Source organism: Bos taurus, chromosome 27 (genome assembly GCF_002263795.3).
Source record: "Bos taurus isolate L1 Dominette 01449 registration number 42190680 breed Hereford chromosome 27, ARS-UCD2.0, whole genome shotgun sequence".
Classification (NCBI taxonomy): Eukaryota; Metazoa; Chordata; class Mammalia; order Artiodactyla; family Bovidae; genus Bos; species Bos taurus.
Genome location: NC_037354.1, coordinates 15,826,954 through 15,848,003, shown reverse-complemented (window position 1 = coordinate 15,848,003; position 21,050 = coordinate 15,826,954). Strand labels below are relative to the sequence as shown.

General features: G+C 38.4%; 1 protein-coding gene across 44 annotated transcripts in view; it reads left to right on the top strand.

The window, feature by feature from the left end:
- The window catches only part of SORBS2 (sorbin and SH3 domain containing 2), a 211,665-nt gene that overhangs the window by 152,824 nt on the left and 37,791 nt on the right, over positions 1 to 21,050 (top strand). For 24 of the 44 annotated variants that reach the window (XM_059882285.1, XM_059882284.1, XM_059882265.1 and 21 more), the window contains 5 exons: positions 4,604 to 4,762; positions 5,478 to 5,561; positions 7,544 to 7,600; positions 11,940 to 11,989; positions 15,347 to 15,534. In XM_059882285.1, the coding sequence (XP_059738268.1) occupies positions 4,604 to 4,762; positions 5,478 to 5,561; positions 7,544 to 7,600; positions 11,940 to 11,989; positions 15,347 to 15,534 (538 nt within the window). Of the gene's footprint in view, positions 1 to 4,603; positions 4,763 to 5,477; positions 5,562 to 7,543; positions 7,601 to 11,939; positions 11,990 to 15,346; positions 15,535 to 17,828; positions 19,410 to 21,050 lie in introns of all 44 variants that reach the window. The other 20 variants (NM_001372109.1, XM_059882291.1, XM_059882288.1 and 17 more) reach the window with 7 other exon arrangements.

The window sequence follows — 21,050 nt, the reverse complement described above, 5'->3', positions numbered from 1 at the left end:
TACACAAAAAACCTCGTAGTCTGGCCCCGCTGACCTCTGCAGCCCCGAGTACCTCCCTGCCCTTCCTGTCTCACCACATTGCAGCTCTACAGAGAGCTCTGCATGCCTCCTCCCTGAACCTCTGTCCAGCTGCCCCTTGGCCAGGAATGCTCTCTCTGCCACCTCTTTCCTCCCGTGGAAAGTCCCATATCTCCTGCTCAGCCTGGCTCACTTCGCCCAGGGCACCACCCTAACTTCTAGACACCAGATGCCTGCTTCCCCTGCTGTGAGGAGCCCTCCTAAAGCACGCTGCACTGCCCCTCACCACCCTGAATTGTAACAGCCTGCTCACTTGTCTGTGTCCCTCATTAGACTTTAAGCTCCTTGGAGGCATAGACCATATCTGGTGCACCAGTTGAATCCCTAGCACCTAGAGCAATGCCTGGCACAGGGTAGGTGCTCAGTGAACACACATTGAATTAATAATAAGGGAATGGGGATAGGTTTTACCCTTGGAGTTAGTGGTCAAGTTGGTGGGATGGAATCCTTGTTCTGTTGCTTATCTGTGAAGTCTGTATGATTCTAAGGACGAAAGGCACCCCCGTCTCCATCAAAGCACACACGAGGGGTCTCACACACTGCTGTTAGTAACTGTGGTTTCCTGATTCCCTGGCACATGAAGTGGGGAGAGGAGACAGTGCTATCTGAACAGAAGTCCTCTCCCAGACCCTGGCCAAAGGGATCCTCCTCTTCCTTAGAAATCAATGGAATGTATATTCATATTCTTTAATAGGAAAGTAAAAATGAATACAGTTTTTTGGAAGTGCCTGCATTCTCAACTGACTATAAATTCAGGAATGACGATTAAATGGCCCTAATGTTTGATCTAGAAAAGTACTCTGCAGTCACCAAGAATTTATCTTAAACTGACTTGAACCACAGTTTATTCCACGAGACAATTATATAAACTCTCTCCTGGGATTATATTGATAAAAATTCTACATCCTCTCTGGCTTGGATATATTTACAGGTGAACCACGTTAAATTCAATTAAGCACTGGTTTAGAACACCTTTCCCACTCCAGTACTCTTGCCTGGAAAATCCCATGGACGGAGGAGCCTGGTAGGCTGCAGTCCATGGAGTCGCGACTGAGCGACTTCACTGTCACTTTTCACTTTCATGTATTGGAGAAGGAAATGGCAACCCACTCCAGTGTTCTTGCCTGGAGAATCCCAGGGATGGCGGAGCCTGGTGGGCTGCCGTCTGTGGGGTCGCACAGAGTCGGACACGACTGAAGTGACTTAGCAGCAGCAGCAGCAGAACACCTTTATGCTTGAAAATAGAAAATAACATGGAGATGTAATCTTTCTCTACGATAACTAAACCCACACATGATAAAGTGAGCAAACAATCACTGAAAATACAGTACAGAGTTGAAATGCAACGTAAATCCTCAGTGAAGTTAAACTTCTTTAGCAGTGAAGATTGTCACTAGAAGCTTAAGCTATAAAAATTGAGAGTTTCATCTGTTGGTTTAAATCATAAAAAATTGTCCTAACAATGTGTAGAGCATTTACTGTGGAATCTCAGTAAATATAAAACATAGTAGCCAATATCATTAAAGCTTAAAAATCTAATGAGCCTAAGTTATAAAGAACCTGGCAATTTCTTTTTGTTCAGAACTGCAAATAGAAACCCCATGCCTGCAATAAGAATACTGAGAACAGGAGAATTTTTATAATCTGAAAAGCAGCACAATGCAACTGTAGAAAACAAACCTTGAAAAATAGGTTACCTTTAAATAAGAATTGTATGTGATGCATAGTTTTCAGTTTTCTTACACACCTTCCTCATGCGCTGTTGACCCAGCGTTCACTGTGAGCACAGGTGTGCTGCGTTTTTCACAATGAGACGAGACCCAAGGAGGGTAGAAAGAGGTGCAGCAGTATTGCGGCTCTTCTGTTGTCTTGTATGAGCATGGTTGTGCTTCCTAAATAGTTCTGAGTGTTAACATTTGTGTTGAACAATTGAAAACACTTGATTCACTCATGGAAAGTGTTGTTTTGTGGGATCATGAGTATGTCTGTCTGTCTGTGGGCTGACCATCCGAATGTGTATCACTGACTTCCATGAGGCCCCTGTGTGCCTTAGGGTGACTCTAGGTTGCTACATAATACATTTAATTCTTGCCTGATTCAAAAGGTCAACCTCAGCAAAGAGAAAATTCCAGTTCTGCCACTTAGCATTTCTTTACCTGGCAGGCTCTGCTCAAGCCTGTGCCTTTCATTACGTCCCAAAGTTAGGGATAACTGCTAATGATCATTGTTCGGCGGGCGGTGGACAGGGGGGCGAGGTTCTCTTCGAATTTCTATTAGCATGTGCCCATTGAAACAGTAAATTGAAGTTTTATTCTACAAAATTATGTCATGGGAAGTTGGTGCTCTAAGGTGGGATGCGGGATGGTAGATAGTATTCTCCCTTTTCCCTAGTCTATCATTGAAATAGATTTCTATAAGTCAGAACTTAGTATATTTGTTTGCTGTATATATATACTTTTAAGGTGGAAATCAGAGTGAAGTTGTAACCACTGGATAATATACTTATTTGTTTGGTAAATTTGCTGCCCTCTACTGTTCAAAACGTTTTTTAAACAAATGTTTTCTCTTAAGAGAAGGTTCTGTCTCCCCTTAACAAAAATAAAGTATCGTACATGAAAACAGAGATTATAAAATCAAGAATTAACAATATTATTAAAGGTGTAGCATGAGAAACAGCGAGATTTGAAAAAGTTAAAGATTATTCTCCTCTGGAACCAGTACTGGGCCTCTTACACACAGAACAAAATTACTGGAAAATTCTAATATCATTTACCCTAAAAATCAGCTCCAGCCAAACTATTCCACAACATGCCTACATGCTGCAGCTATAATCTAAATGATAATTGGAGAAAAATAATATTTTAGTACAATCAAAATCTCAATGACTACTTTTGCACTACCGACTCAGAAATAAATTGAAACAGGTTTTTTAATTAAGGAAATGGTAAATTAGTTACCAGAATATTTTCTGTCCATTTCATTACTTCTGAAATGTAAACCAAACATAATGCTTACTAAAAGGAGAATACATCTCAAGATATCTGCAGCATTTTTCATAGTAATCATACAGTGTTTTCCATAATGTTATAATAGTAAAGGATAACAATATTTGAAAAGAAAGAAGTCTCAGCACTGTGTTTGTCCAGGCACAAGCTTTGTGACACCGCCATAACTAGTATCATAGTGTGTTTTGACTCACTTAGCACCCCATCGTAAATGTGTTACAAGGTTACTACATGGTCTTTATCACTTTGTTCACCACATATTTTGGGTATTGTAGGCCATTTCACTCTTCTGTTATGATGTCTCAGACTTTTTCTATCACTGCCTGTAACTACTATCACAATCTCAGAAAATACTGAAATAAAAAGCACATCTGTTAAAAGACTTTGGATATAATTGATTATTAAATACAGACCGTGTGTTATTAACAAAACTATTGGGAATGCAACAGGCCAACAAAACACTTGGACAAGCGAGGCTCCAACATTGGCTTCTGTTCGAATATGGCGTACCTCAGAGGTTGTAGAGCACTTCTTCTGGAGCTGACGTGCAGTTACTCAGTGTGGGTCCTTGAGAGCTTTAGGGATTGGAAGAGACTATAACCATCCACTTTGAGGCTATGAGCACATCACAGACCTCTTGGACTATGTCCTCTCCTGGCCCAGGTGAATGGCTTTTAGAAAACAGGAGCTTTTTTTTCTCCCGACTTAAAATACTATCATCCAGCTGCTCCACATTTAATTAGTGTCATGTAATGGAGCAGGAAATGCCAACCCACTCCAGCACTGTTGCCTGGAAAATCCCACAGACAGAGAGGATCCTGGCCGATTACGGTCCATGGCGTCACAAAAGAGCCAGACACAACTTAGCCGCTAAACAGTGAATTCTCATAAAACTCATAACCCACACGTAATACTTTAAGCATCCCTTTTGAATGTAAAATCAGTAGCCTGAATCAGTCTGGTCAGGCATGTATTATTTAAAAGCATTAAGGATATTGCTGGGTAAAGTAAATGCTCTTTTTTTTTCTGTTATCAAAGCAATTGTATATATTTTCTGAACCTGCTTATATTTAACAGTCCTAGTTTTTGTGCCTTAAATATGACATTCAGAAACCACTGGAGAGGTGAAAGTCAACTATAAAAAAATTTTTTTTTTCAGTTTTTCTCTAGAATGTTAACCAGGGTTGGATTTTCTCTCTTCCCCAACCCTTGACTGACCATATGAAAAACCCCTCCCCACCCACATCCATGTCTCTAGCTCAAGGTGGACAGGTAGGTGATACTTGGGGTATCATAAAACGTGACCTTTCTTCGCTTTGTGAAGGCTCTCCACACTGTCTTCAGTGTTCTGGATCAGTCCTAAATTATCTGGGGGCCCCTGGGGCATTTACTTTCCTGGAACGTTTTCTTCTGCCTGACTTAAGGCAGGGCACGACGCACTGCTAGCTGGCGTCCTGTTGGCTCCCACCAAGAACCTCTATCTAATGAATCAGTTTGTCCTTCACCCCTTTTTCTTGCAGCCCCCTCTCCCAACCACTCCGACACCTGTTCCAAGGGACCCTGGCCGGAAGCCTATTTCTATGTCACCCTGCGGAGAAGTAACTGGTAGCCCCTCCCCTCCGCCCAGGACCAGTATCCCCGCACCAAGCCCGTGCGCCCCGGCTCTCTCCCCCATCCGGGTGAGCTCCTTCCTTCTTTAACTCACGCCGTCCGTCGGGAAGTTCAGGTGTAGCCCTTGTTCCCCAGAAGCTGAGAAGATAATCAGAGGCTGGCTACTCACCGTCACCCCCCACCTTGCTGCCCTTTTCTCTCCCACTGAGACTTCCGGGTTCCTCATGTCCAGGGCCGCTAACAATCTCCCAGCACTGCTCACTCCTCCCCCGACATTGTATCTCTTCCCACGTACCCCCCCCGCCCCCCCGCCCCCCCCCCCCGCTTCCCTCCCCGAGGCTCTCCAAGTGCCTGCACCCAAGTCAGCTATGAGCAGAAGGCAGGCTCACTCACTGGCACCCCTGAGGGCAGGGGCGATGGAGGCACTCGCCCAGAAGAGCTACCTGGGGACGGAGTTGAGCCTGTTTTAATACCTTGCTGGGCTATCAGTGCTCAACCTCACTGTCACAGAGTCTGTCATAGTTTATGCGTCCAGCTAAGGAGAAAACCAGAAATGATGGCAGAGAAAACAACGAGGGCCTAAGTGACGCCCTCGAAGCTAAACCTTCATATCCTAAAGTGACTCATTTTACTTTACCTCCTCTGTTCTCTCTGGCTGAGATTTGTTGGATGAAAGTTGATGCATGTTTATGTGCGAACGTGTGTGTTTTTCATGCCTCACAGCGTTGCCCTCACTTAGCTCAGTGTGACTTTTCCTTCCCTTTTCCTTCACATCTGCTCCAGACTGATCGCATAAATCCAGATGACATAGATTTAGAAAATGAGCCCTGGTATAAATTCTTTTCAGAACTGGAGTTTGGACGCCCGGTAAGTGAGGCTAGACTGTTAATATAAAACAATTAGGAGAATGTTGTTTGATTTTTAAAACATAATTGTTATCAGAAGAGATAGGTGTCATTTAGAGAATAAGAGCTGAATTCTATAGACACCAAAAACCACTGAAAAAAGTATATTCTATATACACAAATTTGGTACAGCTTAGCTCACACTTACTTCTCTACCAAATGGTTAAACATGTTCAGACACTGCCTATATAGTTCTTTTTTTCCCCCACCAAATCATACATTAGGATTACTTTATATCAAATTGCAAATTCAAAATGTTGAACCAGTATCTGTCTTCCCATAGTCAGACAATTCTTGATAGAAGATTTGTATTTGTTTACAGTCCATTTAGGTCTAATTCAATCAGAAGAGCATCCCGTGAAATTTACGATAATAAAAATTACTATGATGATAGCTTCTGTTTGCTTTGGAATCACCAAGCACCTGCAGAGGGCCTGTTCTGTGTGATCTCAGAGAGACCTCACAGCATCCCTCCAGTAAGAAAAAGCCAGAGGCCAGAGGGTTAATTAATTTGCCCAAGATAGCAACTGGCAGAGTCAGAAGTTAATCCCAGACCTATCAAAAAACAAACAAAAAACAAACATCCTGGGAAATCCCTACTATAATATACTGCTAGAATATCACCACCATAAAATATCTCATTTGGTCTTAGCATGAAAAGAAAGGGAAAAACAAGGAAACCCTGTGGACCTTGATATCCCCTCCTGCTACTGAAAATCACAACATCTCTAGTCCCCAAAACCCCACCAATAAGAATTGCTTAGTCTGGGATAAAGAGTTGACCCAAGCTTCAAATAACAATTTCCTCTATCAACTCAAATTTTATTGGGGAAGTGCAGATGCCAATAGCCGTGCATTTGATGTCTGTCAACTACACAGTTTTTATACTTTCATTGGTGTTTCTGAATTTTACATGCCTGAAGAACATACTGAATGCACTGCACAGAAGTTTTAGTAAATCTTTCTTTTATCATATCATGTACTGATTTATACACTCATATACTGACCATGTATTATATACTAGGTGGTTATAGTGGTTAGTTCCTTTTATCCATTAAAATGCAAAGGAGACTTGATTAGACTCATTATATCTTATTGAACTGGATCAAAAGTGACTGTAAATGAATATAAACCAAATATTTTTTAGAATTTCTATAAGTAATAGGAAGAATATTTTCCCTAATTTGTATCTAAGTATTCACATAAATTGGGCTTCCCAGGTGGCTCAGTGGTAAAAGAATCCACCTGCCAATGCAGGAGACCTGGGTTCGATCCCTGAGTTGGGAAGATCCCCTGGAGAAGGAAATGGTGACCCACTCCAGTATTCTTGCCTGGGAAATTCCATGGACAGAGGAACCTGGTGGGCTGCAGTCCATGGGATCACAAAAGATTAGGACACAACATAGTGACTATAACAACAACTCACATAAATGCATTTCACTTTAGAGAAAAAAAATTTCCCAGCTTTAATTTAAATGTGTTGTCATTACTGTTGATTATAGACAGTTCACAGGGGATAGAACCAATTTCTGTTCTGAGCCTAAATTGTCACCATTTTTCTACAATCATTTTCAGCTACACGTGGAAACTCACCAGCATGCTATCCACCTGCTCCTTCGGTGTTTCTTTAATGTACCTTGCATTCCTCTGCGGCTAGAGACTAGGAGTGCTGATTTTGGTTTGATGAAATGAGTTTATACTAATCAAATCACTCGTGATTTTGCCCAGTGCTTGAAAATATTTGCGAGCATTGCACTCCTCCTCCTGGGCCCCCGGCCCCCGCCTCGCCGTTTTGCTCCGTTCGTGTCGCTCTTTTGTGTGTATCTGATGCTGTCGGCCAGGCTCTAACTGTTGTCACCTTTCCCACATGGTCATTCCTTGCTGCCATTGATTCTCCTCCATTCCATCTCTACACTTCTGCTTATGTGGTGCATCTACACCCAGCCTCCCAAAAAGGCTCTGGACTATGTTCAAGATCATTCTCCTCGTGTTTCCAATGAGGTAAAAAAACAAATTACTTTCTTTTTCAGATTTCTTTCTTGGGCGCTGTTACTGTGATTCTGAACATCCATGTTTTACGAGTCACTAAAGTATCTATAACCTGTTTTTTAAAATCTATCTTTGCACCATTGTGTTGTATCCAGTATCACTGCTTGGACGTTAATTACATCACAGTTGTTGGCTCTTTAGGTGAACAATCATGCCAATCGCTACTTTCAGGTGAACTATTCAATGCATCCTGGTATCTGAGTGTGATAATCAAAAAGCATTATTGCTTATATCTGATTATACTGAATAAAATACTGCCGGAAATCTCCTCAGAGCCATTTTATCATCATGCTTGGAGGTACAGAATGACAGTTTAGACTCTTAGATGATCAGATTTTTTTTTTTGGTTGCCATACTATGTGGCACAAGGAAATTCCCTAATCAGGGATCAAAATCACATCCCCTATGGTGGAAAATGTAATCTTAACCACTGGACCACTGGGGAAGTCCCATAATCAGATTTGTTATGTCTCATATATTCCTAAAATTTATTTCAATTCTTTATTTTTCACAGATACAATTTCTAGATTTTAACATCAGATAAAATCAAGAATAGGACTGACAAATAATTGGCACACATGTTACGACTTCCTAGGCAAACATTACTACGCCCTTGGCAGACATTACGGATCCTTCTCAATGCTGTGATCCAGGAAGCCACTATAATAGATTAGATTACCACTGGCACATGAGATGAAATGTATTTTCCATCTCTGTATATGATGTTCATGACAATCTGATACATAAAAAAATATTATGCCTGGCAATGTAAAGTATATTTGAATTAGTCAAAAAGAGTATAAGAAATTATACAGAGCCAAAAGCTTCTTCTTTGCAAAGAAGAATGAAATTATTTTGGAAAGTAGATTTAGGACTCATTAATAGACATAAACAAAAGTGATGGTGGTTTAAACATTAGCTAATAAGAAACAAAAAACCTCCCTGGGAATTTATAGACGCAGCTGGATGAGAGCAAAGTGAATGAACTGGCTTTTGCAGTAGTTTTTACATAGTAGTTTCTCTGTGATCCTAAATAAATTAAAAAAACAATATTTTCATCAAAAAGTCTTAATTCAATTAAATATATTCAATTAGAAAATAAAACTAGTAGGAGACCTATGCTGTGGGATGTACTACTGACACATGATGGTGATAACTGGAATTGCAGGCACAGTTGCAGGAGAAGATACCCAACTATTTAGAGCAATCTGCAATTCCAATGACTCTCCCTGAGGTATGCATCAGAGTGTATGTTAAAACAGAGAAGTGTATAAATATTTATATATTAAATAAAAAGTTATATAGAATCTGAAGAAAGAGTATCATTTCAACATACAAACAAAGGATTTACTTCAGAATTCGATAAGGTCACATATTTCTCTTAGATATCCTGGCCAAATATTTCCAGGATATTATTAAGACAGTTCATTGGGAACTGAGATGGAATTCAGAGATCACCATGTCTAACCCACTCATTTTTCAGTCAAGAAAGGTAGAGTCCAACTATTTTAAGAAATACATTCAAAACTAGATGATAATATGATGGCAAATTAAAGATAGAAAACATCTCCTAAACTTCCTTTATACCATACTTCTTAGCACTTCCAAGAGATGTACTAAGAACTAAAACCTTTTAGATACAAATTATTTGTTTTATTTGTTTATACTATTATACAAGTTATACTATTCCTTAATAATTATAGATTTCTGTAAAATACATTTCTATAATATTACATAATAATACTTGGTGTAAAAATAGTAGAAAATTAATTTATGCATTCTGTAATGTTAATGATAGTGATGAAAATATCACATATAGACGCACTTGGATATTTAAACTAATTTTCATCTTCTCTTTGGGACTGAGAAGAGGGTGTTATTTGTTCTGATAGCATATTAACTATATTATTAATTTCACATCATGGTTTTTCAGTGTTAAAAAATACTCTGATAAGGTACTGAATTCTGTCTCTAATAACCTCATGTAAAACATTTCTGGTAAAATTTGTAATTGATTGAACATCAACCTAGCTACCATTTTTTATTCAGTGCCTAGTATATGCCACGAATAACACATTTTTAATCCATAAGTATAAGTGAGAAACTGACATTAATAAGAAACAAGTAAGGATTTTTAAGCAAAGTTTAACCACATGATCACTTAGACTCAATGTCTGTACTTTATTAAATGCCCTTCATTTGGGTGTATTAAAATAATGGTAAAATGTAAATACTCAGTACATTATAATAGATAAAACAGGTACCTCCTCTCTGAAGACAATTTCCATTTCAGAATGAGTACCAATCATATACAAAGTTTTCTCTTAGTCATCTATCTAAACTTCTTATTGCTTCCTTATAATTTAATACTGAACCATTTCCTTTGAGCATACATCACAATACTGGTTTCAGTTTATTTTACCTTGTGGAAACCAGCATATAGAGGAATAATTTTAGCTTCTTAGCATAAGTCTAAAACACAAATTAACAGCATGGAGTCTTCGCTTCTTACACTATATTTTATTTCATATTACAATACTGTTTAGGCTCATCTCAAGCTAGTGATTCAAAGTTTCTGATCACTTTAAGGGTATTCTAAGAGTGTCCACACATGGACACTTTTTTTGACCAACTGGGCACTGTGGTTGGGTGTCCCATGAAAGCTGTGAACCACACAGATGTTCTGAGGCTCTTTGGTGCTGCTCTTCTGCAAACATGAAGAACTAATATTTATAAATCAGAATATAATTATCTGGTTTTATTTATTTACTTGTTTTCCATCCTTCTTATTTGTATTTATCTTTCCACCCTGCCAATATCCAATTTACAGTAGCAAGTTAAAACAGTCATTAAACTTACCCGGTTAGCAGACCAATTTTTTTTTCTATCTTTTTATTTGTTGAGAACCTCAGAATCTAAGTATTTTATATATGCTTTTTCTCCATCTAAAAAGAGGGAGTAGTATTCTCTTGCATAGGGATGCTTTGTTTGTTTGGGGGCAATTCCATTCTCATTCAGTATAAATGAAAATAATAGTTAATAGAAGATATTTTAAAGTCGTGTGTAATGGGGCTTGTGAGTATATATATACACACATACGTGGTATGCATTTTCCTAGACATCCTAGACATCATACATCATACCACAACTACTTACCTCTCAAATCCATGTCTAACAAAAAATTGTTAATATATATTTCATTGTATTGCTCAGAATGAAGGAGTATGAAAATGGTGTGTACAATAAGCATTTGGAATTATTTATCAAATTTATAGTATCTATTTTTCTTTGTTCTATATCCATGGACAACTGAAAGCTGCTTTTCTGACTAAAAGATTAAAAGTCCACTTTTAAAGAAAAGTTTATACTTTGATTCATTAAATATTCTATTTTAACCTAACCCTGAATGTAAATAATTGCAAAGATACAAATCTGTACCTGATTCAAGGACCAGGTAGTTTAATTTCAAACCAAATTCTGTGGTTTTTTTATTTAAAAAGTCATGTTTATGTTGACAGACGAAAGAAGTCCTGCTTAAATTTTATGTCTACATAAAAATTACACCTGGCAATATGACAAAAACGTATAAAGATTTATGCTTTATAAGGATTGAATGATGGCTACAAATACTTCTTTAAACATCAAACCATTTCTTTATGTGAGAAATTTCTATTTATAGTCTGTTTCTACATGAAGGGGTAATTTTTCTTTTTCTCACCCTAGGCAATGTTTGATTTATGAATATTTTTAGTTACACAGAGAAAAGTACAGTTGGCCCTCCATATCTGTAGGTTCCACATTCATGGATTCAACCAACTTAGGGACAAATATATTTTCCCCACAAAAAAAAAAAAAAAAAAATCCAGAAATATCCAAAAAGCGAAACTTGAATTTGCCATGCTAGCAGCTATTTCTATAGCATTTACATTGCATTAGGTATTATAAGTAATCTAGAGATGATTTAAAGTATACAAAATATGTGGGTAAGTTATATGCAAATAGTACACCATTGAACATAAGGTACTTGAGATCTTCAGATTTTTGGTATCCTTGGGGAGCTCCTGGAACCAACTCCCCTCAAATTGTATATCAGATGAAAAAGTAGGTAAGAGGAAAGTAGAAATTAGGCTTCATGACTTCTTTTTGGGAAAACAATTTAATGCCCATAATTGGTATTTTTAATGTCAATTTTGACAGTATTCTTTTTAGAATACCTAACTTAATGTCCAGGGATACACAAAATTTTGCCAAGGTAAAAATTTTCATGTTAACTACCCTTCTGTCTTAACAGGCCTCATTGTATCAATCCTCTATAGACAGAAGCCTGGAAAGACCCACTAGGTAAGAATCTCTTTACAGGCGGTGAGGTGGGGAGGGAGGCTCAAAAGGGAGGACATATGTGTGTACTTGGAGCTGATTCACATTGTTGTACAGCAGAAACCAACATAACATTGTAGAGCAGTTATTCTCCAAATGAAAAAATTTTTTAAATCTCCTTACATTATGCAACCAAAATATTTTATGCCAGTAGTTTCTTTTTCAGTGAAATAGTAATGATAAATTTTTTATCCTTTATTTTAAGCACCATAATTCATGAAATTGTTTTAACTTGTTTCTGCATCATTTTATATGAGGAAATATTCAAGAATGTATAAAGTTTAAGTGAAATAATTCTAGGTCACTTTACAGGCCGAGAAACTCTTGCCTTTCCTGTCTCCTCCATACTCAGTTGTCTTCTCCTTAGATAAGGATTATAAACATCTAATTTTCCATACTGTTAGATGATATGATGAGGATACATTTTTTAAAACTGTAGTAAATGGTAAACAATTTTATAAATTATGTTCTGCATATATTTGTTCATTATACTCTGACCACACATTTCAAAATACCATGGAGTCATTGTGTGCAACTCCATGGACTGTAGCCTACCAGGATCCTTTGTCCATGGGATTTCCCAGGCAAGAATACTGGAGCAAGTTGCCATTTCCTTCTCCAGGGGATCTTTCCAACCCAAAGATCGAACCCACATCTCCTGTGTCTACTGCATTGTCAGGCATGTTCTTTACCACTGAGCCACCAGGGAAGGCCTAGAAATACTGTTACAACTGATAAATGAGAACTTACCATATACCAGGCATTCTAAGTACATAAAATATACTCAAGCCTTAATTATGAATTAAGTACTATTATCTACATTTTATCTCTAGTAAATGGAAACTTAGGCTTCATAGCATGCCAGGTTTACACAGTCAGCAAGGGACAAAGTATCAGTTCAGTTCAGTCACTCAGTCGTGTCCGACTCTTTGCGACCCCATGAATCGCAGCACACCAGGCCTCCCTGTCCATCACCATCTCCCGGAGTTCACTCAAACTCACGTCCATCGAGTCGGTGATGCCATCCAGCCATTCCATCCTCTGTCGTCCCCTTCTCCTCCTGCCCCCAATCCCTCCCAGCATCAGAGTCTTTTCCAATGAGTCAACTCTTCACATGAGGTGGCCAAAGTACTGGAGTTTCAGCTTTAGCATCATTCCTTCCAAAGAAATCCCAGGGCTGATCTCCTTCAGAGTGGACTGGTTGGATCTCCTTGCAGTCCAAGGGACTCTCAAGAGTCTTCTCCAACACCACAGTTCAAAGTATAACTGAACCCAAATTACCTGTAGGTCCTAACTGTGCTAAGAGACTACCAAGGCAAGTTCTGTTTGTAGGCCTTCAATATCACCCTTACCTTAAAGTACTACAGAACTTCAGACACAATTCAGTGACAATACTGAAAAATGCAGACTCCCAGCCATATCATATCATCAGCAACAAATATTCAACAATAATTTGCCCTTCTGCAAATTTCTATCAACATAAATGAAAAACGTGGTAAACTGGATCCTTTGTACATTGGTTTCACGCATGCCATTTAACAGCATTAAGGTCACTAAGAAAAGAGCTCACCAAACCCCTCCTTTTATGTCTTGTGCAATTATGTATGTACCTAGAATATTTGAATTTTAGAGTTCTAATCTAACTTCAATAAAGACACACAGACCCTGACAGGATAATAATAGAAGATGGGCATCCTCTTTGGAAGAATGCAGACAAATTCCAAGGTCTGGCTCCACCTCTATACGTGCATAGTCTGTAGGTTCCATTTATTGAAATACCTCATAGGTTACTGTGCATGCATGCTGTATAAGACAATAATGTCAGTAAATAGCATACTTTGGTCATAGGACCTGTTATACTGTTGCTGCTGGTGGTGGTGGAATTGTATCTAATGATTTGACAGACAGCATGCTATGTGATGTACATATTCGTTCATTAATGTTTGTCTTAAACAATGCTGTACTCAGAACCATGATAAAAAAAAAATCTGCCCTTACAGGCTATCAGCATCTTTTAATACAACTAAGTGAAAGGACTCTAAATAGTTTATTTGATGACCAGATTATTGGTTATTCATTAATTAAATGTTGGAATTGCAGTGTAAGATTTTTAAAGCTACGATGATTAGGAAAAACCTTATGGAAAGCTTGAAGTAAGAGAAATTGGTCTTATCAGATTTCCTCCTTCTTTCCAGTCATCTCTTCCATTTCGGCATCCCTCCTCTGGATATATTCATGTTGGTGCAACTCCTCTATATAGAGAAAAAATGTATGGTACAAATCATGGCACTGAATTGTCAGTAACAAAATACTACTCTAATAGGAGAATTTTTACTTTAAATGGTGATTATAAACTTATGTTCATACAAAAACCTGTACATGGATTTTACAGTAGCTTAATTCATAATTGCCAAAATGCAGAAGCGACCAAGGTGTCCTTCAATAGGAGAATGGATAAACAATGGCACATTCATATAATGGAATATTATTCAATGATATGAAGAAATGAGCTATCCAGCAATGAAAGGACATGGAGGTACTTAAGAGCACACTGCTAAACGAAAGAAGCTAATCTGAAAACATTGTATACTCTTGATTCCAACTACATGACATTCTGGAAAAGGGAAAACTAGAAACAATAAAAAGATCAGTGGCCACCAGGTGTCATCGGGAGGCAGGGATGAAGGGGGTGAGCCCAGGGGATTTTTATGGTAATGACACTACTTTATATGATACAATATATGATACTTTATATGAGGGATGTATGTATGTGTATATGTCGTCATACATTCGTCAAACCCATAGGATGTTCAACAGAAAACATGGACCCTAATATAAACTATGGGCTTTAATTACATTGAATAATAATATACTGATATGATTCATCAACTGCAAGAAATGTACCACACTAACAAAGATGATAATAACAGGCGAAACCGTGTGCAAGAGAAAGGGAGTACATGGGAACTCTCTGTACTTTCCAATCAATTTTTCTATAAACATGAAACTGTTCTGAAAAATAAAGTCTAGGAAGTCCTAACCACAGCAATCAAACAAAACAAAAAAAGAAAAAGAAAAGATATCCAAATAGTAAAGGAAGAAATGAATCTGTCACTCTTTGCAGATGAGCCTGTTAATTTTCAAAGAGGTGACTGTAAATAAATAGTTTTTTATATTAAGGAATGAATTCCAAAAAATGCAGTTTGGGGGATGAAGGGTGAGAGTCATTCGGTGGCCACCTCTAGCACCTTCCACTATCTTTCTGGTTCACATTTGAATCCCTGCAACACCAGCCAAACTGAAGCCAATTCCTTCTTGCAGTTCTGCAAGCATGGCCAGCGACTTTAGGAAAAGGCGGAGGAGCGAGCCTGCGGTAGGGCAGCCCAGGGGCCTGGGGGACCCGAGTGCAAGGAGCACTAGCCCAGGCCGAGCAGACCTCCCAGGATCAAGCACCACCCTGACAAAATCCTTCATTAGTTCTTCTCCTTCTTCTCCGTCAAGAGCAAAAGGTGAGTGGCAATAAATGGCGTGTAAATAATTTACTAGTTCAAGTTTTAACCTTAGGAGAGCTGGTCCAATGATGACCACCCAGAGATGGTTAGGGTTAGTATTTTAATAAAATATAGTTTCAAAACAATAGCTTTCCTATACACAGACTAAGTCAGGATGATGAACCTTCTGAATGGCTTAAAGGACTCTGACTCTCATCTGTTAATACTTTTGTTGTCTCCAAATATATCATGTGTGTTATTTGGAACAAATTTAAAGTATCAAAAAATGTATGGTCAGGCTATTAAAAGATTACATTTACAAACATTTGCATACTGTCAAAATTTTCTAATGTTACTACAACTAGTAAAATGAATCAGAGTTATAGAATAGAAATTAGTAGTAGCAACAGAGAGCATTGTTGCCTAAAACATAAATTGGGTTGGTTTTTTTTTTAATTATTTAATTCTAGACAAAAGTTTGTCTAACCTATGAAAGTTGTTTCTTTAATCACTTGGTTTATATTTTAGTCAGTATTCATACATACAGTAGAATATCCATGTTCCGTATGTAACATGGTGTTCAATTCACAACAGTCCATTATTGTGGAGTTTGTTTATCAACAAGCCATTTTTCTATATGGCCTGTCTCCTCTCTGGAAGTTTAGTGAGTTGTGTTGAAAGGGAGCAGTCACTACTTCAAATCTCTGTTTAGTTACATATTACTGCAGCTGTAACAAGAATAGTCCCAAAACAGAAACCTAGGATTGAACCAGCATCCATAGGTACCTACGATTTTGGGACCCAAGGTCTTTTCCAGCCCTCTGGGGTTGAAACAGCAGAGAGAAGCAATTTGAAGTGTGGAAGAAAGTGAGCTGTAAATGAAGTTTCCATACAGTAGCAGAGATTCAGCTACACATACCAAAGGCAGGCACTGAAAGTGCTGCCACATAAAAGTAAAGCTAGGAGTTAGCTGGTTTGTGAGAAAGGATTTTTGGTTCTGATGACTGCGCTCTGGATAGGCAGGAGGTGCTAGCTCTTGTCCATGACCTAGTAAAGCTGTACTTGCTGGAAGATCCAGATTCCAGCATTCAGAGGGAGGAAGTCCCTTTCAATATACCATTCCTCAAATTATCAGAAGCACTCTTACCAGATTCTACTCATTTATACAAACAAATATCCTAAAGAAACCAATAGGTCATGAAATGCCATTGACTTACTATGCTTGGATCCCTCCAAAAAGTTAAAAGGATTCTTTCTGATTACTTTAGATCTTTGCTTTTATCCTGGGGGCTGTTAACTTCCCTTCCCAAATACTACTTAGCTACTTAATGTGTTTATGTACTTTTGAAGAATTTGGGGAAGGCAGGAGCTGTCAACAGAGATATTTTCTTCCACTAGGCTTATTTTTAAGAACATGTCCCGTTAGATTTAATGTTGTCTGTCATTCATTAATTAGCTCAGCAACACAAAAGAAAAGACTATTTCCATAAGTACTATTTCCATCAGGGTTAGCTCTACATTATTATATTGCAAATGATTTTTTAAAAAGACCTTTCCTGGAAAAAAGCAAATGCATTCACCTCTGATCAAAGTTTTATAATATATCCAGTTATCCTTATGGGAACCTGCCTAATAAGAGGTAGAAGGTAGAGAAATCAAAGAGGTAAATTCATTTGTTTAAAAAGGTGCTAGTTGGTTTATTTCTTAGAAAAATATTAGCAGTAGTAGTTCACAGCAACTGAACTTAATTTTGAAATTCTGGAAAATATTCTGTCTTATAGCTTTTTCTATATAATGCCCATGAAAAATTCTTTGATATCATTATTGGAGTATCAATTAAACGTAAATGTGTAAGTTATTCTTTATGTCCGTATTATTATAAATCAAATAAGACTCAAATTCTGATCCTATTAAGATGATTAAATCTATAATATTTTTGGTATTAATTACAAAACCTTTAAACCACTACCAGGTCATGCTATTGGCTTACGAGGTACTATTAGATTTTTGACATACCATATTTGCATAAAGATGGATGAAGTATGCAATGGAAATAAATATATTTAGCAATACCAGTTACTTTTCATATATGGTTTGGTTAACTATTGTCTGCAAAGCTATGCTTATTGCTTTAGAATTAGACTTTTTTCTCTAAGTTGAAGCTACACGTATGACATTCAGTGTCTGGGTTGAACCCCACTAACTGCTTTCTCTTTGCTGTGCTATCTGATGCTAACTGACATGCTGTCCTCTTTACGAGCCTTTTAACTTCTCCAACGTCTCTTTTCCACCACGCTGCCTTGGACTAAAAGGTGGGGACGATAGCCAAACGTGTCCATCCCTTTGCAGTTTCTCAGGGCTCAATGGCCACCCCTCCCACGAGTTAGATTACTGTAACACTTACAGACAGCATCTAGATGTCCCACAAGACTCGCAGAGAGCCATTACTTTCAAAAACGGCTGGCAGATGGCCCGGCAAAATGCAGAGGTCTGGAGCAGCACTGAAGAAACCGTCTCCCCCAAAATCAAATCCCGTAGTTGCGACGACCTTTTAAATGATGACTGCGACAGCTTGCCTGACCCGAAAACCAAGTCGGAAAGTATGGGTTCTCTGTTATGCGAGGAGGACCCCAAGGAGAGCTGCCCCGTGACGTGGGCTTCCCCCTACATCCAGGAGGGCCGCAGTAACGGCAGATCAAGGCTCCGACACAGGTTGGCCCACGACGCCCCGGGCTTCCTAAAGATGTACAAGAAAATGCACCGCATCAACCGCAAGGATCTGATGAACTCTGAAGTCATCTGCTCCGTCAAGTCGAGAATAATGCAGTATGAGAAGGAACAGCAACACAAAGGGCTGCTCCATGGATGGAGCCAGTCCTCCACGGAGGAGGTGCCCAGGGACATGGTCCCCACCCGCATTTCTGAATTTGAAAAGTTGATTCAGAAGTCAAAGTCCATGCCAAATTTGGGAGATGAAATGTTATCTCCTGTAACCCTAGAGCCGCAACAGAATGGTTTGTGTCCCCAAAGGCGGTTTTCCATTGAGTCTTTGCTGGAGGAAGAGAATCAAGGTAGACACCCTTCTCAGATACCGCGAAGCTACAAGTCTAAAGCCCTGGTGCCCATCCACATTGAAGTCACCAGTGACGACCAACCGAGAACCCACGTGGAGTTTTCTGATAGCGACCAGGACGGAGTTGTGTCTGACCACAGTGATTACATTCACATTGAAGGATCATCCTTTTGCAGCGAGAGTGATTTTGATCACTTTTCTTTCACATCCTCTGAAAGTTTTTATGGATCCAGCCACCACCACCACCACCATCACCACCAGCATCACCGGCACCTCATCAGCTCCTGCAAAGGCAGATGCCCTGCCTCCTACACTCGATTTACCACGATGTTAAAACACGAAAGAGCTAAACACGAAAACGCTGATGAGCCCAGAAGACAAGAAATGGACCCTGGCCTTTCTAAACTGGCGTTTCTAGTCAGTCCCGTGCCTTTCCGGAGGAAAAAAAGTTCAACTCCCAAAAAACAGATGGAAAAGGCGAAATGTAAGACGTCTGTGTTTGAGGCTCTGGACTCTGCCCTTAAAGACATTTGCGACCAAATTAAGGCTGAAAAGAGAAGGGGAAGTTTGCCAGACAACAGTATATTGCACCGTCTTATCAGTGAACTGCTGCCAGATATTCCTGAAAGGAATTCATCGCTCAAAGCCCTAAAAAGGAGCCCCACGCACCAGCCTTTTCACCCACTGCCTCAAGAAGGTGCTATTCATTGTCCGTTGTACCAGAACGATTGTGGGAGAATGCCTCACAGTGCCTCCTTCCCAGACGACACCAACAACAGCTACCACCACCAAGACCACGCCAGCGCACTGCATCTCCAAGGTGGACCGACTTTCCTTTCCTTTCCCTTGTGGTTCACATACACACCCTCCAGTTCTCTCATGCTTCATCCCTACGTCTCATCATTCTTGAGTGGTGACCACCTGGGTTCATTATGTGTTGGGAAGCAAATGCTTGTTGTAAAAACATCTTACTGAATAGTTCTCATTTCTTCATGGGATATTTGGACTTGATGTGTGGCTTAAAGTGATCACAAAAATTTACTCATTCAGAATCAAAAGGGATAAACAGTTTTGCAGCTTGATGTTGGGGTTGAGATAACTGTTACATAGAAGTGACAAATTAAACTTATTTTACCAGTTTATAAGAATTTCAAGACAAATCATAATTGAATATCAGTATCCTTAAGAAACTGACAACTTTGCATTAACTCTTTTTTCATTGTGTAAAATGAATCAAAATCACTAGTTTAACATCTTTTCCTTGATTCTATTAACTTTCTAGTCACTCGCCCAATATATAATTGGCTTACATTCTATATAGAAGATAAAAAATTAGCACACTCAGGAAGCAAAACCAAAATATGTAATGTAGTAATTGATGGGCAATTAAGAGAATAAATAGAACTTGTTTAATAACTTTCTTCTTTTAAAAGATACAACTGATAAAATTTTTGTGAATATATCTTTAAGCTGTATATGTAAAAGTCATATTTCCATCAGTCATGTATTCATTTTCTCTTCCTCTCCATTATTTAATTTATTTTCTATTTCTGCTAAAACAATCCTGTACTGACATTTGAATTAGGTTATTTAGGATAAAAGTGACTCTCAACTTCATTTTCATTGATTCCTTAAAGTGGAACACAAGGACAAATACAGAGGACATTTTTTCAGGTATACATTACTGGAAAACACAGGATGTTTTGATATTTTTATTCAATCCTTTTCAGTAATGCTTAAAGTGCATTTGTTTACTGTGTAAATTTTAAGAAGCTGGAATGAATTTTCCAGGCTTAAACTTGGATTGTTCACAGAATTTTTTATGCACCAGACATTCCAAAGTGCTTTATACACATTTTCTACGTAACACGGCATAAACCTAGATGATAGATATTATTGTAAGCCCTGTTTTACAGATGAGGAAATTAATACACAAAGAGGACAAGAAATCTGACCAAATTCACACAATGAGTAGGTAGCAGAAACAAGATTCAAATTGATGTAATTCAGAATTTGAGTGCAGAATATATAACCCAACTGTTAGTAACTATTGCACAAATTTTCTTATCTTATTAGGATTTAGGTTTGTTTTCATTGACACCATATGACATGCTTCAAAAACAGTAAATTTACATTTTTAAAATCAAAGTCAACAACTTGAAATTTTCACTGATTGAGCCATGTCATAACGCAATGTTTTCATAAATTAGCCACCTTTTCCAGTTGTTCAATATCATTTACATTTCCACATATAAAAGCATAAGATAGATACTTGCATCTTTACTTTATAATGCAATTAAGTGTGTATATTTTGTTTTAAGGCAAACGAAAACAATGCAACAGTTCATAAGTCATTGGCCACCAATACAACACTTTCTGTTTAGAAAATTTTTATCCTTTGGTTTCTTGGGATAAATATTCACTTTCTAATAAGATAGTTGAACACAAAGGAAGCAAATAG